This window comes from Schistocerca cancellata, chromosome 12 (genome assembly GCF_023864275.1).
Source record: "Schistocerca cancellata isolate TAMUIC-IGC-003103 chromosome 12, iqSchCanc2.1, whole genome shotgun sequence".
Classification (NCBI taxonomy): Eukaryota; Metazoa; Arthropoda; class Insecta; order Orthoptera; family Acrididae; genus Schistocerca; species Schistocerca cancellata.
The window spans coordinates 85,472,673-85,489,160 of record NC_064637.1 but is presented as its reverse complement, the minus strand read 5'-3'; the positions used below and the strand labels follow the sequence as shown (position 1 = coordinate 85,489,160).

The window sequence follows — 16,488 nt, the reverse complement described above, 5'->3', positions numbered from 1 at the left end:
TGACAGAACAGTTGCATGTAGTTAGGTGGTGTGGGGAGACTGATAGAAGGAACAGAATGGAACGAACTAGCTACCTCAGAAAAGTTGCTTATTTGTTCCAGTCACAGATGGGAGATAATTCTGATTATCACTGGCGTTTCTCCCTCCAGGTGCCACTTCCACATCTCTGAAGGATGGACCACAAGCTGAAGTCACCCACTGTTTGAACAGCAATACCCAAATGTTTAAGATACACGTACAATTTGTAACTGTCGTGTGGGGTGCAATGTATCAAATTCAGTGCAAGATTTCTGTCTCTGCTAAGTTACCACTGACAGTAGAATGAATTGTGAATGAAAATCATTACCTGTACTTTTGTTGACGTAGACGGTATAGAAAGAAGTATATAAAAATACGTGAACCCATTTTTGTAACCACGAAGCAAGCTTTGAACCTGAGTGAAGACTTTATTCCGATATATCTCGCCTTTCTCATGCATACAATCCCATGATTTTGTGAAATATGCCCTCAGGCAAATATTGTTTTGAGAACTTGGTTAAGAGTCTTTCTCTACAAAAACAGGATTACGTAGACCAGTCGCCCACAGTACAATGATTCCGTTTACTCGGAAACATTTCCCAGTGGATCGCACAAAACAAAAACAATTACTAATGAGCGACCGGACTACACTATGCAAATTCTAAGGATATGATGTTTTTCGTACAGGGAGAAAGAAGCATTAACTTCTGTGATCTGTAAATGTTGGTGGAAAATCATCTTTGTTCGCGTTTTTCTAGGTGATACTGACAATGTATATCTTATACGGTTTTGTTTCACAGCACAAGGTATTGCTTGTACTATTAGATCACATTTGGTATATGACTACAGCCGTGACAAAGAGGTGGGTGAAGGCATAACGCTTTGCAATACGCCTCATCCAAAACTGTTATACATACGACGAAACAATTTCTTAAGTTGACAGCAATTAATTACAGTAATACTGAACAGACAAATTCGCACCTGTGACTTTGTACGTTCTTCCACAAGCTGCAGTTTGTTTCTTTTTCAGAATTGGCCATATGGATACAAGTGCAGCCGATACACCGATTTCTTCCGTTCGGCAACAGTTGTGATAAGTTTGGAAAAGCGAGTAAGTAGTAAGATTTCTATTTGCTCTCTTTGTTGAACTGCCAGCTAAAGTAACTAATCGAAAGTCAAATTAAATGAGTTTTAGCTTATTTTTGTACCTCCCTCCCTATGTATTACGGTGGTTGTTATCTGGCTAAGCACGAAGACCAAGTGAAGGGGTCAACGAAAGAAAGTGCTGGCCCACAAGAGTGTATTTTAAGATATTGTATGTTATATGTTTGGTTAATTTCAAGACAAGAATATAAACTCAATACAACAAAGCAGTCTATATACTAGATGTTGCTTTCTAACAATGCACATAGAATTACTACTTGTCAGGATGTGCTATTTTGGAACACGCAATACATAAAGTGATCAATCTAATCCTTACTAATTAGAGGGTTAACGCTTTCCCCCACTGCTATTTTCAATTCCTACATACAGAGTACAAAAACTGCAAAATTAAACATAAGGTATCAAAAACTGAGATGGCCTCCGAGGCTTTCGATGCGTCTAAGTTGAGTTTTAATGTCTGAGTACAGTTACAGAAATGTTTTAGATTAATGTGTGTAAAATGTAAGAAAAATTCATTTGCAAGCAGGATAGCTCCTAGAAGTGAGAAGTTACAACTTTGCAGCGATAGAGATACTAGACAACCATCATGACTGCGGAATGTTGGTAAAAGTCATTTGAGCGAGCAGTCACTAAGAATATGTTGTCTAAGTGTTATTAATATTACAAAAAATCTGCAGCAGCTTACTATTATTTGTAAATATTGTCTAAAAAGAAGTTTGCTAGTAGAGTTTACTATTTGGTGAGGCAAGAGTACTTCCAGAGTTGCAATGTAAGCATGGCAAAAGTTTAGCAATAGGTACTTTTCTCACACATGGTAAGGGAACAAGTAAGAGATAACTGATAATGTTACTATAGCCAAAATAAACAGTAAACATAAGAAAAGTAATGCACATCTGTAGGAAAAGAAATTTTAAAATTACCTGAAGAGTGAATTCAAGAATCTCTAAAGTATACAAATAAAATTAACATATTCTGAGTGACTGCAGTTTATTTTAATGTTTCAGTGACAAAAATTGCCTTAACTTCAGCGAGACAATGTAAATATATAAAGAACAGTTTTCTTGTAAATTATGTGTAGTGTATTACTTAAGGGGCTTTTAACGTATAAGAATAACATATGTATTTTCCAGTATAACTGCTTCAGATCTCATCTATGATGTACAATGTATGTTTTGAATGTTCGAGTTTCAAGTATTCCTGAGTTTGTAAATAACATTAGATACGAAGGCATATTGTATCTTTCAATTGGCTTTTGAGATACTTAGCATGTAAACAACCTCTAAGATTAATTTGAACCTAGTGAACTAGTTGTGCGTAACATTTAAAAATTGCAATTACTGCAGGAATAAGAAATTTAAGTATCTCTTTGTGTAAATATGTGAATATCTATTCAGATAAGGTATTGTGTTTTATCGTCATCCCAAGATGATGTTTTCCATCATTTTCCTTCTAAACCGCGTTAATCTGTAGAATGCACTTCATTTTGGAAATTAGTTAACGCTTATGTTGCATGCAGTTGTGAGTAATCCAGACAAATTTGTATTACTGTGAAAATATGAAGTAGTCACCTGTGAACAGATAACTCATACACGGTCTGCAGTAACTGGTAAACGATAGAGGTTCTTAAGCAAGAAAACAGAAGGGCGTTGGTGATATGATGCTGAGAAGAACGAATTAGTCAGATGTGCTTTTGTGAAAACTGTCCGATATTAGTCTTTTCACCCTGAATGAAGCTCAGCATGTGGTCTAGTCGATTAAAAAATTTGTTATCTAAACTGATCTACACAAATACGAAAAAAGATAAACGTAAGTGTGTCATAAATAGTCATCTACTGAAATGCTCTGCGGACTTCCAATTTTAATACCGTCTCAATATTGAATTTCTTATGTGTAGCCACTCAGAGTTATACAATCATTTGTAGCATAACATTGTAGCGAACACTAAGAGTTTTATTTTGCAAATAAGTACTCCGTTACTCGAGGGACAATGCTGAAACTTGCGAATGTAATAACGGCTAATTTTCATTAATACGTGATACAGTAACTTCATTAACATACCGTATCAGGACTATTAACGTACATTTTTACGTAAATTTATTCTTTCCTTTGATTTCTCCAGTCGTAGTATACTTTACATACCACAACTCACAATTCTAAGCTAGTTGAGTTTAATAACAATATTACTTCAAAAAATGGTTCAAATGGCTCTGAGCACTATGGGACTTAACTTCTGAGGTCATCAGTCCCCTAGAACTTAGAACTACTTAAACCTAACTAACCTAAGGGCGACACACACATCCATGCCCGAGGCAGGATTCGAACCTGCGACCCGATATTAGACCACCTTAAATGTAAGCAGCTAGTTCATTGTTCCCGTATTCTGTGTATTTAAACGACTATACAGGAGGGAGATGTACCATCATAGTTTCTCGTAAACAGCATCGCTTCGGCATTTGTTTTCTGTTTACACAGTGCCGGCATGGCCTGATCGCTGACAGTTCTAATCTCTCATATGTTAGTAACAATTATGTAAAATCTGCATTCCTGTAAAACGTTAACCTGCTTACTTCCAGAGAAGTTCAGCATTTCAGACTCATCTTTCAGATACAAAGAAGAACAAAGTTAATAGTTTTGAAATATAGCCACGCAAATAACGGAAAATGGCGTAAAGAAATGCTTTGTTACATTTTCGCCAGTCAGAAATTTCACACGCTGTTCCTTACGAATACAAATTATATGTCGTTAATACAGGTATCTTCATTTGATTCGGCAAACTGATGCCAATGATCAAAGGTGGTTGTTGTGTCTTAGAGGGTAGTCTCCCATCTAAGCCATGTCCGCTCGTCCGACGCCTTTGCCAAGGTTATTTACAGAATAAGACTCACTCCTTATACTTAATAACAGACATTTTTCTGTACCCCATCAGCTGCTACATAAACTTTATTGAAATTTCCTACTTTTCGCGGTGCACATGGGCCATCTTTGACACTGGACAAAAAATTGTTTTAACATCTAGCATTGTGACGTAGCAAACATAATTGCCTCGATAATAACTTAAATAGGCAAACATCAGTATTTGTACCGGATGCTGTAAAATTCTCCTTACAAACTTCTAGCATTTCTAGAAAGGACTGAGTATACAACTTCCTGGCAGATTAAAAGTGTGTGCCGGACCGAGACTCGAATTCGGGACCTTTGCCTTTCGCGGGCAAGTGCTCTACCATCTGGAGCTACCCAAGCACGACTCACGCCCCGTCCTCACAGCTTTAGTTCTGCCAGTACCTCGTCTCCCACCTTCCAAACGTTACAGAAGCTCTCCTGCGGACCTTGCAGACTGAGTAAATAATATTCCGAATTGGAACCTACGTACCATTTCCATGGTACAACCATTTGAAAATATAGTGGTAACGGCACCACTTTTACGAGTAATTTACTAGGCCTGATGCAGTACAACACTTGTTTTAGAATTCCACGTATAATAACCAAAGAAAGAAAAAGGAAACGCAATCAATTTTCACAAATGCTGTTGTTTACAGTTAAAATCCCCTCCTTGTAGAACCACAGTGACGGCTGCTGACGGTGAAGGTACCATTTCTCGAGGCCGTAGCGTCATTGTGGCGAAAAGGGTATGCGATGGAGTCGGACGTTCTGGAGAATGATCTTGATAAAGGCGACATGCAGGTCTTCCATTACTGTGAGTTTCGCCATTCAGAAGAACCACGCCGGTGTATTCTACAAACATTTACTCAGCCACTCTGACACGTGAATGAGTCTCGAGCCAGGACGAAGGGGTATGACAAACGTCAAATGACGTAACGCAGCCGGACGTTGTCACACCGCACCATGACTACTCTGTAAGATACCTACGGAGCACCCATGTTTGGACATGGGTTCCAATTCAAAATATTGTCTATTCAGTCCCCTATACTATCCTGGAAGCTTGTACGGAGAATTTTAGAACAGCCTGTATAATAGTCGCTTGTTTAGATCAATATCAGTACCGCTAAAACGACTTTTTATCGCGTCCCTAAAGAGGGTCATTGTATGCATCAGGTGATTGTGGGTATAAATATGACTTTCATTAAACCCATCACCAGCGTGGAGAATCATTTTGCAAAAAATATCACTTCTTAACGTACCCCGTCCCATTATTCAAAATCTAAGGTGTGGCTCATATTGAACCCAAGACCCAGGACGTTCGGAGTTCAAGAAGCTATGCCTACACGATGGAGACCCTCAAATAGAGGTTGTAACTACTGCGAATCGAAGGCTGGCATTTCAAGTACCCAAAGACTGAGACTGTGTGGTCCTCAGACTTGGAAACGCAACTCTAAGGCTCTGATAGGTATTCACACGGCATGACTGGCTTCCATTGTGACATTACGTGCTCTGCAAGGCATTGCAAGTGGTACTATTAGTATTAAACAGCATGTTCAAAATGGCTCTGAGCACTATAAGACTTCTGAGGTCATCAATCCCCTAGAACTTAGAACTACTTAAACATAACTAACCTAAGGACATCGCACACATCCATGCCCGAGGCAGGATTCGAATCTGCAACCGTAGCAGTCACGCGGTTCTGGACAGAAGCGCATATAACCGCTCTTTAACAGCAGGATTTAGCAATTTTGAAACGTCGCCTTTCGACCAGGAGGAGGCAGTACTACATGCAGAGAGTAGCACAGGGAATGTGGGAAACAGAGTGAACTCTGGGGAGTTCTGTGACGCTCTAGAATTAGCGGCGCTGGCTGTACACGGGGGCGCGCGCGCACACACAGTCGGCGCTATAGAGACGCCCCAGGCAAGCGCAAAAGCCCGGCGGACAATAGGCATGCCGGCCACCCCCGGAACAGAGCAACAAAAGGCAGCCCCTAACAGCCTGCTGTAAATCAACCCCCCACCCCAACCCAACCGTACTCCCCCTGCCCCCCTCCAGCCGCTAACACTGTGGCTGCATCATGGCGCCGGTTCCCAGCATCCCCTGCTGCTCGCCACCTACCAAAATGGCCGCCCGAGTGTGCTTTATCTGATTCGTCGAAAAGGGGCGGTTGTCCCCGGGGGTGTCCAGACTCCGGCCATTCGCTCTGTTCATCGCCGGCGTTGCTGCAGGAGTTACTTTCTGTCTCTCAAACTCACGTGTGAACAAAACACACACACACACACACACACACACACACACACACACACACACACACACACACCAACTTTTACAGACACGAAAGCTGCTTTGATTCCGACAGCTGCGACCGGCCAATAAGGTACTTTTCCCGGCTAAATAATTAACGGGACACGTACTCTTCAAACCACTGTACAGTATTACAAAATGAGAGAAGGGAACATTATACAAACAGATTCTGTTTTTCCTCTGATTCGATGTAATCTGCCAATACTTACATCGGACTGCTACCTGTTACATACACTTACGCAAGTCATAGGATACCTCCTAATATAGTATCGGACTTCCCTTCTTCCGGCGTGGTGCAGCGGCTTTACGTGTCATGGACTCAACAGATCGCTGGAAGTCCCCTTCAGAAATACTGAGCCAAGCTGCATCTTCAGCTGTCATGCTGAACTATTTCCAGTGCAGGATTTTGTTCACGAAGTGACCTCTGGATTATGATCCATAAATATTGGATGGGATTCATGTTGGGCGATCTAAGTGAAGTATTTCGCTCAACTGTTCAGAATGTTTTTCAAACGAATCGCGACAATTGTGGTCCAGTGATGTGGCACATTGTCATCCATAAAAAATTCGTTCTATGTTTGGCAACATTAAGTCCATGAATGGCTGAAAATGGTCTGCAAGTAGCCGACAGTAACAATTTACAGTCAACATTCGGTTCATCTGGACCAGGTGACGCAGTCCAGTCCATGTAAAGACGGCCACAGTGGCCGAGCGGTTCTAGGTGCTTCAGTCCGGAACCTCACGACTGCTACGGTCGAATCCTGCCTCGGGCATGGATGTGTGTGATGTCCTTAGGTTAGTTAGGTTTAAGCAGTTGTAAGTCGAGGGGACTGATGACCTCTGATGTTAAGTCCCATAGTGCTCAGAGCCATTTGGAACAGTCCATGTTAACACAGGCTATAGCTTTATGGAGTCACCACCAGCTTGCACAGTGCTTTGGATTGATGGCTTCGGGATATCTGCACCACAGTCGAACCCTACCATCAGCTCTTACCAAAGGAAATCGGGACTCACCTAACGAGGCCGCAGTTTTGCAGTCGTCTAGGGTCCAACCGATGTGGTGACGAACCCAGGAAAGGTGCTGAAGGCGATGTCACACTATTAACAAAAGCACTTATGCCTGTCGTCTGCTGCCATAGCCCGTTGACGCCAAATTTCGCCGCACTATAGTAAGGGATACATTCGTCGTACGTTCCGCATTGATTTCCACGGTTATTTCACTCAGTGTTGTTTGTCTGTTAGCACTGACAGCTCTACACAAACGCCGCTGCCCTCGGCCGTTAAGTGAAGCCGTTGTTCGCGGTGCCCTAACGCCTAATATTCGCTATTCTTGACTGTGGATCTTGGAATATTGATTTCCTTAACGATTTCCGAAATAGAATGTCCCATGCGCTTATGCGCTTAACTCCATCTACCATTCGGCGTTCAGACTGTTCAAATTGCCGTCGTGCGCAAACCTTTTTGCTTGAGTCAGCTGAGGACAAATGAGAGCTCCGCCAATGCACCGCCATTTTATACCTTGTGTACGCGATACTGCTGCCATCTGCGTATGTGCATGTCGCTGTCATATGACTTTCGTCACCTCAGTGGATCTCTCTCTCTCTCTCTCTCTCTCTCTCTCTCCCTCCCCCCCCCCCTAACAGCTCCCTCTAGCATCGTGGAAGCTGTTCCGCAGTTTCTCAACATATGGTCTATCATCTTATTCCCTCCTCTAGGCAGTAGTTTCCAAATATTCCTTTACTCTCCGACACTAAGGCAAACAACCACATTTCTTAGCAGTCCGCCTAATTTCCACATTTCAAATGATTTGGTTTCCTTTTCTCCGTTGTCCCCACATCCCAAATGCGGTAACAGTTTGTAGGAACATGAAATGAAACGAACTGATACGCTCAGTCGTAGATGAAGTAGGTGTCGGTTTAGGTTCATTGGCAGAATACTGAGGAAATGTGAAAATGCGATCAATCTTCAAACTAGATTGTTTAAAAAACACTTGTGCTGAAGTCTGGGAATAACACAGGATGCAGAACTTCTAGGGAAAGGGTAGCACGAATGCTTACAGGTTCGCTTGACCTATGCAAGGGCGTCACAGAGACACTGAAAAACTGAACTGGCAGATGCTAGAAGGTGGATGCAAACTGTCCCGAGAAAACTTATACAAAGTTTCAAGAGCCAGCTGCCACCGGCTACATACATTAGGAAGAAAAGATAAGAATAATAAGACGGCGGCCAGAGGTGTGTAAATAATCATTTGTCCCGTGCTTCGTACATGTATGGAACAGGAATAGGCCCTAACAGAGACATGCGCTTCACAGTGGTTTTCAGATTAGGGCCTCACATGAAAATGTAGCTACTCCAAACTCTGAGTCACAAAAAGAACAATTCACTCGTTCTTGTATCACCTGTCCCACTTCACTTGTTGCCTAAGCAAGATACACAGCACCGAAACAGGACAGTTGAGCAACCAACCTCGGACAGGCGTAGTGTATAATCTAGCAGAGTTTTGCGAGAACAAGGCTTCGTTTTCTCTCACTGGATTTCTCGTGGAAGCCTTGTTTCCCGTTCGAATGAACTCCGCCGAGCGCAGTTTTACAGTAATGAAATCGACGGAAGAAGCAAGATTAAAATTCCCCAACGAATCAGATTTAGATTTTCCGCAACTTCCCAAAAACAATTCAGACGAATGGCGAGATGGTGTCTTTGAAATGAACATGCCTTACTTCTTTCGCCATCCTTTTTCCGTTCCTATCTTCTGTTTCGCCTCTATCTTTATCGCCGTCGGCGGGTCGCCCAACTCTTTCCTTCAATATTTCCTTGGTAAGAGCTTCACCGAACTATTACGATCATAACAGTGTATCTCCGAATCTCTTCGGCGTCCGCTGTCCGTAGTTATGTCACCTCAAACGCTGTACGCATTGCGCTTTCCCGGAATCCTCCATCCAAATCAACCTCTCCATTAGTTTTCCCAGCCACAGATTTCACATTTGAACTCCATTCCACACCTCTCCGTTTTATTACGTCTAGATTTTCAAGCTATTTACCATATCTTCAAGTTGTTTATCAAGTTCGAGAAATTTATCACCGATGTTGCAATCGGATATTTGTGGACCTGTTTATATGACAGTTTGCTTTCCTTTATAGAGTTCTTCTCTTTGCCAATTCTGCTGAAATTGATGTATATGCCTACATGAAAATGCGAGCCGATTTCATTGATGAAATCTTCCCGGGTCATCAGCTGAGACGTGGTGTCGTCGAGCAGTGACGTTTTGGCGCTTTTCCTACATGTCACCTTCAGATTACGCCTGAAGATGACGAGTACGAAATTAGTCGAAACGTCGCTGCACGACGACGCCTCTACTCAGCTGACAACACGAGAACATCTCATCAACTATCCACACTCATTCTTCGTTCGCAAGTCTCATGAAGTAGATTCATTCATGCTCGAATACGCCAATGTATAAGTTGTTACTCAACGAATTTTGTTTTCAGGGCCTCCACGCCAACAACATGTATATGCCTTTAGACAGTTCCTCATCTTATTCCAACGCCTCGAAACGCCTCCTGTAGAAAGCAATATGTTGTATAAAGATGAACAACTTGATGGCGAACATCGACATACACTGTATTAATTGCTTGCTTCTGTTGCAGGGAAATTAGAGATCATTTCTTCTTAAATGCAACATACACATAGAAGATTTCGTAACACTGTGCAATCCTCTTAACAGTGGTACTAGCGCGACCGCTAACTTATTGAACCACGACAGACGGCTGTATTGTAGATTCAAGACACCTGATTCTTCGGACCTGCTTCTTTTTCTAGTTTCTACCACTGTTACATATAGCCACGGGAGACCAAATAACCACCTGTGTGTACAAATATGCCACAACTGCAAGTGACCATTGCAGGAGACATTCAATTGCTCATATGCACAGCCATTTCGTCGCGGTTGCTATAGAGTAACTGTGTTTACTCTGGTACTGTTCCAACCGTCATAGCAACAACAAAGATTCATTTGTTAAAGGAAAAAAAACATCGAGTAACAACAAAATTGTTTTTGCCATTATAAAAAGTGATCTGTCAGCTGTAACCACTCATTCGTTTTCCGGGAAACTACAAATCATTTCCGAACTAGGGAGAGAATCAAATTTCACTGCAAATATTTTTTTAGTATGTCTGCTAAGTGTTTTTTTTATCGAACCAGGTCTTCTGCTGATAAAATAAAACGATCTTGAAACAGAACGTGATAATTCCACAACGAAGAGACCTGCTTGGTTAACTAATCCGACACAGTGCGGCTGTCCCCCGAGTGCGTAGCCACACGAAAGGATTTCCAGTCACTTAGCAATCCGGAGTAATTGGTTGCAAATGTGCGCTGCGAAGGCCTTTATCGATTACCATAAAGATGGCTGGGCGGCTTTCCGAACGATCAACAACGAGCAAGGAGTAATTATAAGGACGCGAAACAAAGAAAGACACATCCTGCGGAGGTAATTATAAATCCTTGAGAGCGACCGTAAATCAAGGCGGAAAGTATTTTTAATTAAGTTCCCTGTAACGACCGTTCGAGGCCGATAGCAGTGTCCGGGAATTCCGGATCTCGAGACTGATTTACGATGCAACCCACCGCAGGTAATGAATGAGATAGAGGAAGTAATGGCGGCTTTTTATTGGTGTGGGGTCGAGATACGCCCGTAACCTTCGATGCGAGTCGTTCAGCGAAGTACTGCTACGACGCTTTGGACTAAAGACGAAAAATAAAAACAAATGATGTCTCTTCAGTGTTCTCTTTCCATTTTCAAATTGCAACTGAGAGAGAAATAGGCAACGAATACTTTCCCGGGGAAAGTAAAATTACTTTGGGTTTCATAGAAAGGAGTTCAAAGCGACCACTATTGTGTAGTTCAAATAGATCACCACGAAGATAACATTTCAGAGCGAGAGAGGACTAGATCGACAACTTTCCAACATCGATTCAACCCAAAAATCATATGGAAATTTCGGTAAAATGTAACAAGGGCCTTTCTTGAAAACTGTAACAAACAAGTTTCAGTCACATCCGTGGTCTCTGGCTCACGATCTCTTCGTTCGATGATGGAGAAGTTGTTCACATATAGGTCTGTTCTTTTCTCTTGCGGTCAATAAAATGAGATATAGTTGAAGCAATTTTCAGATGAATGTGTCACCTGACAATTTTAGGCGAATGTATATTATGTTGTGATTTAGTCGGCCGGAGTAGCATAAATTTTCGGAATCTTAGAAGTCATCCATCATTGATCCAAAAACCGTCTTATACCAAAGTAGTAAAGTAGCCTAGATCTATTGCTTTCGTTGAGGAATGTAGTGAAGAGCTTCCTTGAAGAGTATTGCACATGTTTACGGTGTTCTACTGTCGCCATATTACATTTCCAATGTCATAACAAGCGCCCCGGAAGTCTTTAACACTGTCCTTTCTTTATCACCTTCATATCCTTCACACATCTCGTTGATCCTAACGTAAATCTGCCTACAGAATAGTGTCATATCTTAGAGCTTCTTACTTTGACTATTGTAGAAATATAAAAAAACAATCAAATTAACTTGAGAAAGCAATGCACAATCCGCAAGCAACTGTGAAACGTATGGTAGGAGGTTCTTCGCACAAAAATTATTCACGGTATTTCCTGCCCCATTCGTTTATAGAAAAAGATTATAAAATTTGTTTGTACGTCAGAAGACTTAGCCTTTATTCTCTCCATTAGTCTCAGGTGGCTGAGAACACACAATAGCTTTACGCTCTTTTTTCAACGGTATTTCTTTGAACTGGCGTATACGTGTTTTATACAATTTTGTGTTCCTCGAAGTATCATCCACTTGACAGAAACGAAGCTACTAATTCCGAGATTACGAAAGCACAAAACTACCGTCATGGGCAGAAATCACTGACGAATACGATATGTGAATATCAGGCTGTGACATTGCGTTTCACACTAATAAAATCGCGTTTACCGTTTCGGTCTGCGCAGGTTGTAGATTCTGCAGCTACACAGGAATGTAGGCTTACATGAGGAAAAGTGATGAAACGTTAAAGGTTGAAACCGTTTAGATGGAAAGACTATCGAGTACGTTTGTTTCATCATCATCACGTCATCATCATTCCACGAAAAGCACCACGATGCACCGTTACCTATTTCCATTTCACGGACGACATTGACATTCTAGTGGTCGAAACGTTCGGAGAAAATATATTTGTTGCTTCACAATTCATACAAAATAGCATTCGATCCTAATTCACTGAAAAATGAACAACTTTATGATTCAAGAGAAGAGGCGTACGTGAACCTTTATTTCTGCAAATAACAATAAAATAGAAACAACAGTGTTGGAGCGGAGTGATTCCTTCACGAGGCTCAGCTGAGCAATAAAATGAGACACAGTGTAAATAAGATTTGTATGGTAGAATAAATGACGATTTTAGACGAAGATCGTGGACGTTTTTGTTATGATTCGGTGAGTTTGCGGTAAAGTAAGTACAGTCGAAAAACTCAAATTTTCGATTTGTTGCCACTCTCTCCGAAAATGGAAGGACTTAGAAGATTTAGGCTATTAAGCGCGCACGCGCACGCACACGCACACACACACACACACACACACACACACACACACACACACACACACACACACACACACTTTCCCTAGTAATGGCGAACAGACGGTATATCTTTGCATGCTGGATGAGTATGATTTTCTATCGAATTTATAACAAAAGCTGAACAAATGACACAGTGTGCCCTCTTTACTGTTCCTCCCCTCACAACATCTCATTCTCCCGCGTATGGCCCCGCCCCGCCCCCTCAATTCTGTCTCTCTCTCCCCCCCCCCCCCCCTCTCTCTCTCTCTCTCTCTCTCTCTCTCTCTCTCCACTCCGTTCTTGTATCAACTTTTCTGTAGTTGTGAGATCACATGCCACGTCTTAAGATATAAGGTATTTGCAATCGCTTCGTTCACCAATGAAACAGTTCTAAAATATGCATAACTTTGTCTCACAAGTATAAATATGCTTTCTATTTTTATGGACAAATGGAAATGATGAATACCGTTGCCAATATTTGCCTTGTTCGATTACTGATAAGAACTTTGCATCACCAATTATTGTCACGGATTGTAAAAAAAGTCCAGAAAAGGAACCAGATTTGTAAAGCTTAAGGCAAGAATGCATAGTTTTCTCAGTCGCAGTGCTAATTCTTTCCCCGTTACGAAGATGATGGGAGGAATGGGTGTTGTAACCAACAGCCATCACTGTTTTTAAGTTTCGCCTGTAGTAGCAGGGTCGAACTGTGCACTACTGCCTTAAGCTGGCATCGCTAAGCTGAACCGTTCAATGTGTCAGCACCGGTAAGTTCAGTATGCCACAGTTTGTCGTCGCTGGACTGGAAGAGGAGGACAGAAACGCCGTCGGCTACTGGTGGCGGCGTTCACCACGATGGGAACCGTCTGTACGTATACTGAATGTATCCTGAGTGCTTGATATCCTTTCCGGTATACCTTCAGTATACGTAACAGGGGGTGGTGTCCCGGGTCTGCGAATGGAGCTTCACCGAACTCGGCGGACCTCAAGCGTCTCCTTGTTTGGCCCTTCGGCGGTTTCTGCAGCCGCCGAGTCAGCTGTGTGGAGTGGGGACGAAACAGGCGCACCTGCGCGAGGTACAACAACAGCTGTGCAGTGCGGCAAACATTTAGAGAATGTGCATTTTTAAATCTGCTTAGTTTGGTAGCATTGCTTCTAAATTATGTGTCTAGATAGAACAAAAGTTGCATAAATTAGATATCTAGTCTAAATAGTTATGGATTGGTCTTAATATGTAAATGTCGTATGTCTTTTAAGTCTTGGATGCCCGATACTATACCTGAATCAGAATAACAAAGTGATCGACAGTTGGGCTGGGAAATTGGTGGTCGGCTGTTGACGGTCCGGCATACGTGCAGGCTGGCCACTGATGCGGTTCCGTACTGAATACGTTCGTATGTTGCCCGTTAACGAGCAGTACTAGCTTTGCAGGATCACAATAGTCTTTACCGCTCACATGAGTAATCTTACAACTGGCTCCACACATTGCGCCAAAGAAAGCTACTGTGCTGAGAAACAAAGCATGTAAGAAGAAATCACAACAATGATGCTAGTAACCGCAATTGTTGTTGCGGTAGCACAGCCACGTGACAATTGTGCGCAACTCACAGAGTGTGGCCAAACCCCGTGCTCTGATTGGTTGTTTCTATGGTAGCTGTCAGTCACTTTGTTATTTCGCTCCAGCTAGAGTAAGATACAAAAATGATATTGTTTTTCAGGCCTGCTGGTATAAATTAACGCGCAGAGTGCTACTTGGCAATACAGGAAGATGATCGGGACTGGACCGAATCCTCGGTTTAATGAAAAGCGTTTTGATACACTGGCCACTGAAAGAGTAGTTGTTGCGCGGTTTTCCACGTTCGTTTAGGCAAATGCTGGGATGGTTCCGAATCTCCAGCTCAGAAAATGCGATAAACGAACAGTTAAAGTACGATAACACAAGCAACAAATTCTACACTATTCACAGGCGGTTAACGCATAGTATTTCCCTCAGTGTACTTACTATCATTAACATTTCTCCTCTCCCTCCCCAAGTCCTGATTCCTTGACGAGTTGAACTCCCTTGTAGGCTTATAGAAGAACCTCAGATGTCAACTTACTCGACAAAGCGAGAAAAAGTTTCGTAAAGGTTTGAAATTTTGTCTAAGGCTTATTAATAGTCGTCTCAAATACTGGTTGAATATATTTTTTGTAATTTCCGTGCTGTGATTTATGCAGCCTAAAGACATATATCCAATTTATATTTCTATAACTTGTCTTATTAAACTTTTAACGAGATAATATACCTGTTGAGTATATAATGCTAAATTTTTGAAATCTGTCAATGACTCTATGAAATGCTCAAAATCAGTTTTTTTCCTTCCCGAATTCATTCGATACGCAACCTGTAAATACGAGCGGGTGACAGTGTTAGCCTTTTAGGGTATGGACGAAAACATGGAAACACCGCAAGGAATTCAGGCTCCAACATGAACTCAGATGACAGCCAGGCCTCCAGGTTACCCTGCTGCCTTTGACCACCAACGGAACCTGTGTAACTTCCTCAGTGCGTTAAAACGCCAGTCGTGGTCACAAGTGTGTTCAGTGTAGTCCATGAGTGAATTATGACGGAGCTAAGTGGATTCGAACGTGAGAATATTGTCGATGCTCGTAACAAAGGTAAGCGAAGTGTTTGGTGTTTTAAGAGTCACCCTGTCGAAACTTTATGCCGCATACAGGTAAAACGGGGGAAGCATCATCCGGTAAATCACATCGCGGCCAAAGTGTGTGTTGAGTGATCGTGAGAGACGGTCACTGAAGACGATTATGACGACAGCTGCAAAAGTCACTCCAGGACTGAATGCCGCCGGCCACTGTGACCGAGCGGTTCTAAGCGCCACAGTCTGGAGCCGCGCGACCGCTACGGTCGCAAGTTCTAATCCTGCCTCGGGCATGGATGTGTGTGATGTCCTTAGGTTAGTTAGGTTTAAGTAGTTCTAAGTTCTAGGGGACTGATGACCTCAGATGTTAAGTCCCATAGAGCTCATAGCCATTTGAACTTTTTGACTGAATGTCGCACTCGCGAACCCTGTTACCACCAAGCAACTCAAAGGGAGGTCCATAATCTGGGGATTGCAGGGCAAGTTGGAATTGCAAAACTACTCATCAGTGATGCAAATGCCCGTAACAGCAAAACGTGGTGCCGAAGCCATAAAGTCTTGACTATAGAGAAAGGCAAAAAGCCGTTTGATTGGATGAGTCCTGTTTCGAGGATTATGCGAATATATTGCATTATCAGATCCATCCCATGTTACAGTGTTTGTTTCCCAATTGTGATGCTGTTTAACGGGAAAGGGCCACTGAAAGCTCGCATCGTCCAAGACTCATTTGGAGAGCATTGCGATGAACAGCCCCCACATCCCTGGCCGCCACAGCATTTGCAGTCTATTTTTGGGGAGAAGGGTGCGTAATGACAGCTACCCATCCCCAAAATCGTAGAGTGAACTTGCCGACATATTTCAGGAAAAATGGTGTACGTTT

The 16,488-nt window shown here is 42.4% G+C and overlaps 1 protein-coding gene across 1 annotated transcript in view; it reads left to right on the top strand.

The window, feature by feature from the left end:
- LOC126109476 (uncharacterized) overlaps window positions 1-16,488 on the top strand; it is a 99,224-nt gene that overhangs the window by 61,874 nt on the left and 20,862 nt on the right. The window contains exon 2 of the mRNA XM_049914503.1: window positions 1,049-1,129. Coding sequence (XP_049770460.1) covers window positions 1,049-1,129 — 81 coding nt within the window. The remainder of the gene's footprint in view (window positions 1-1,048; window positions 1,130-16,488) is intronic.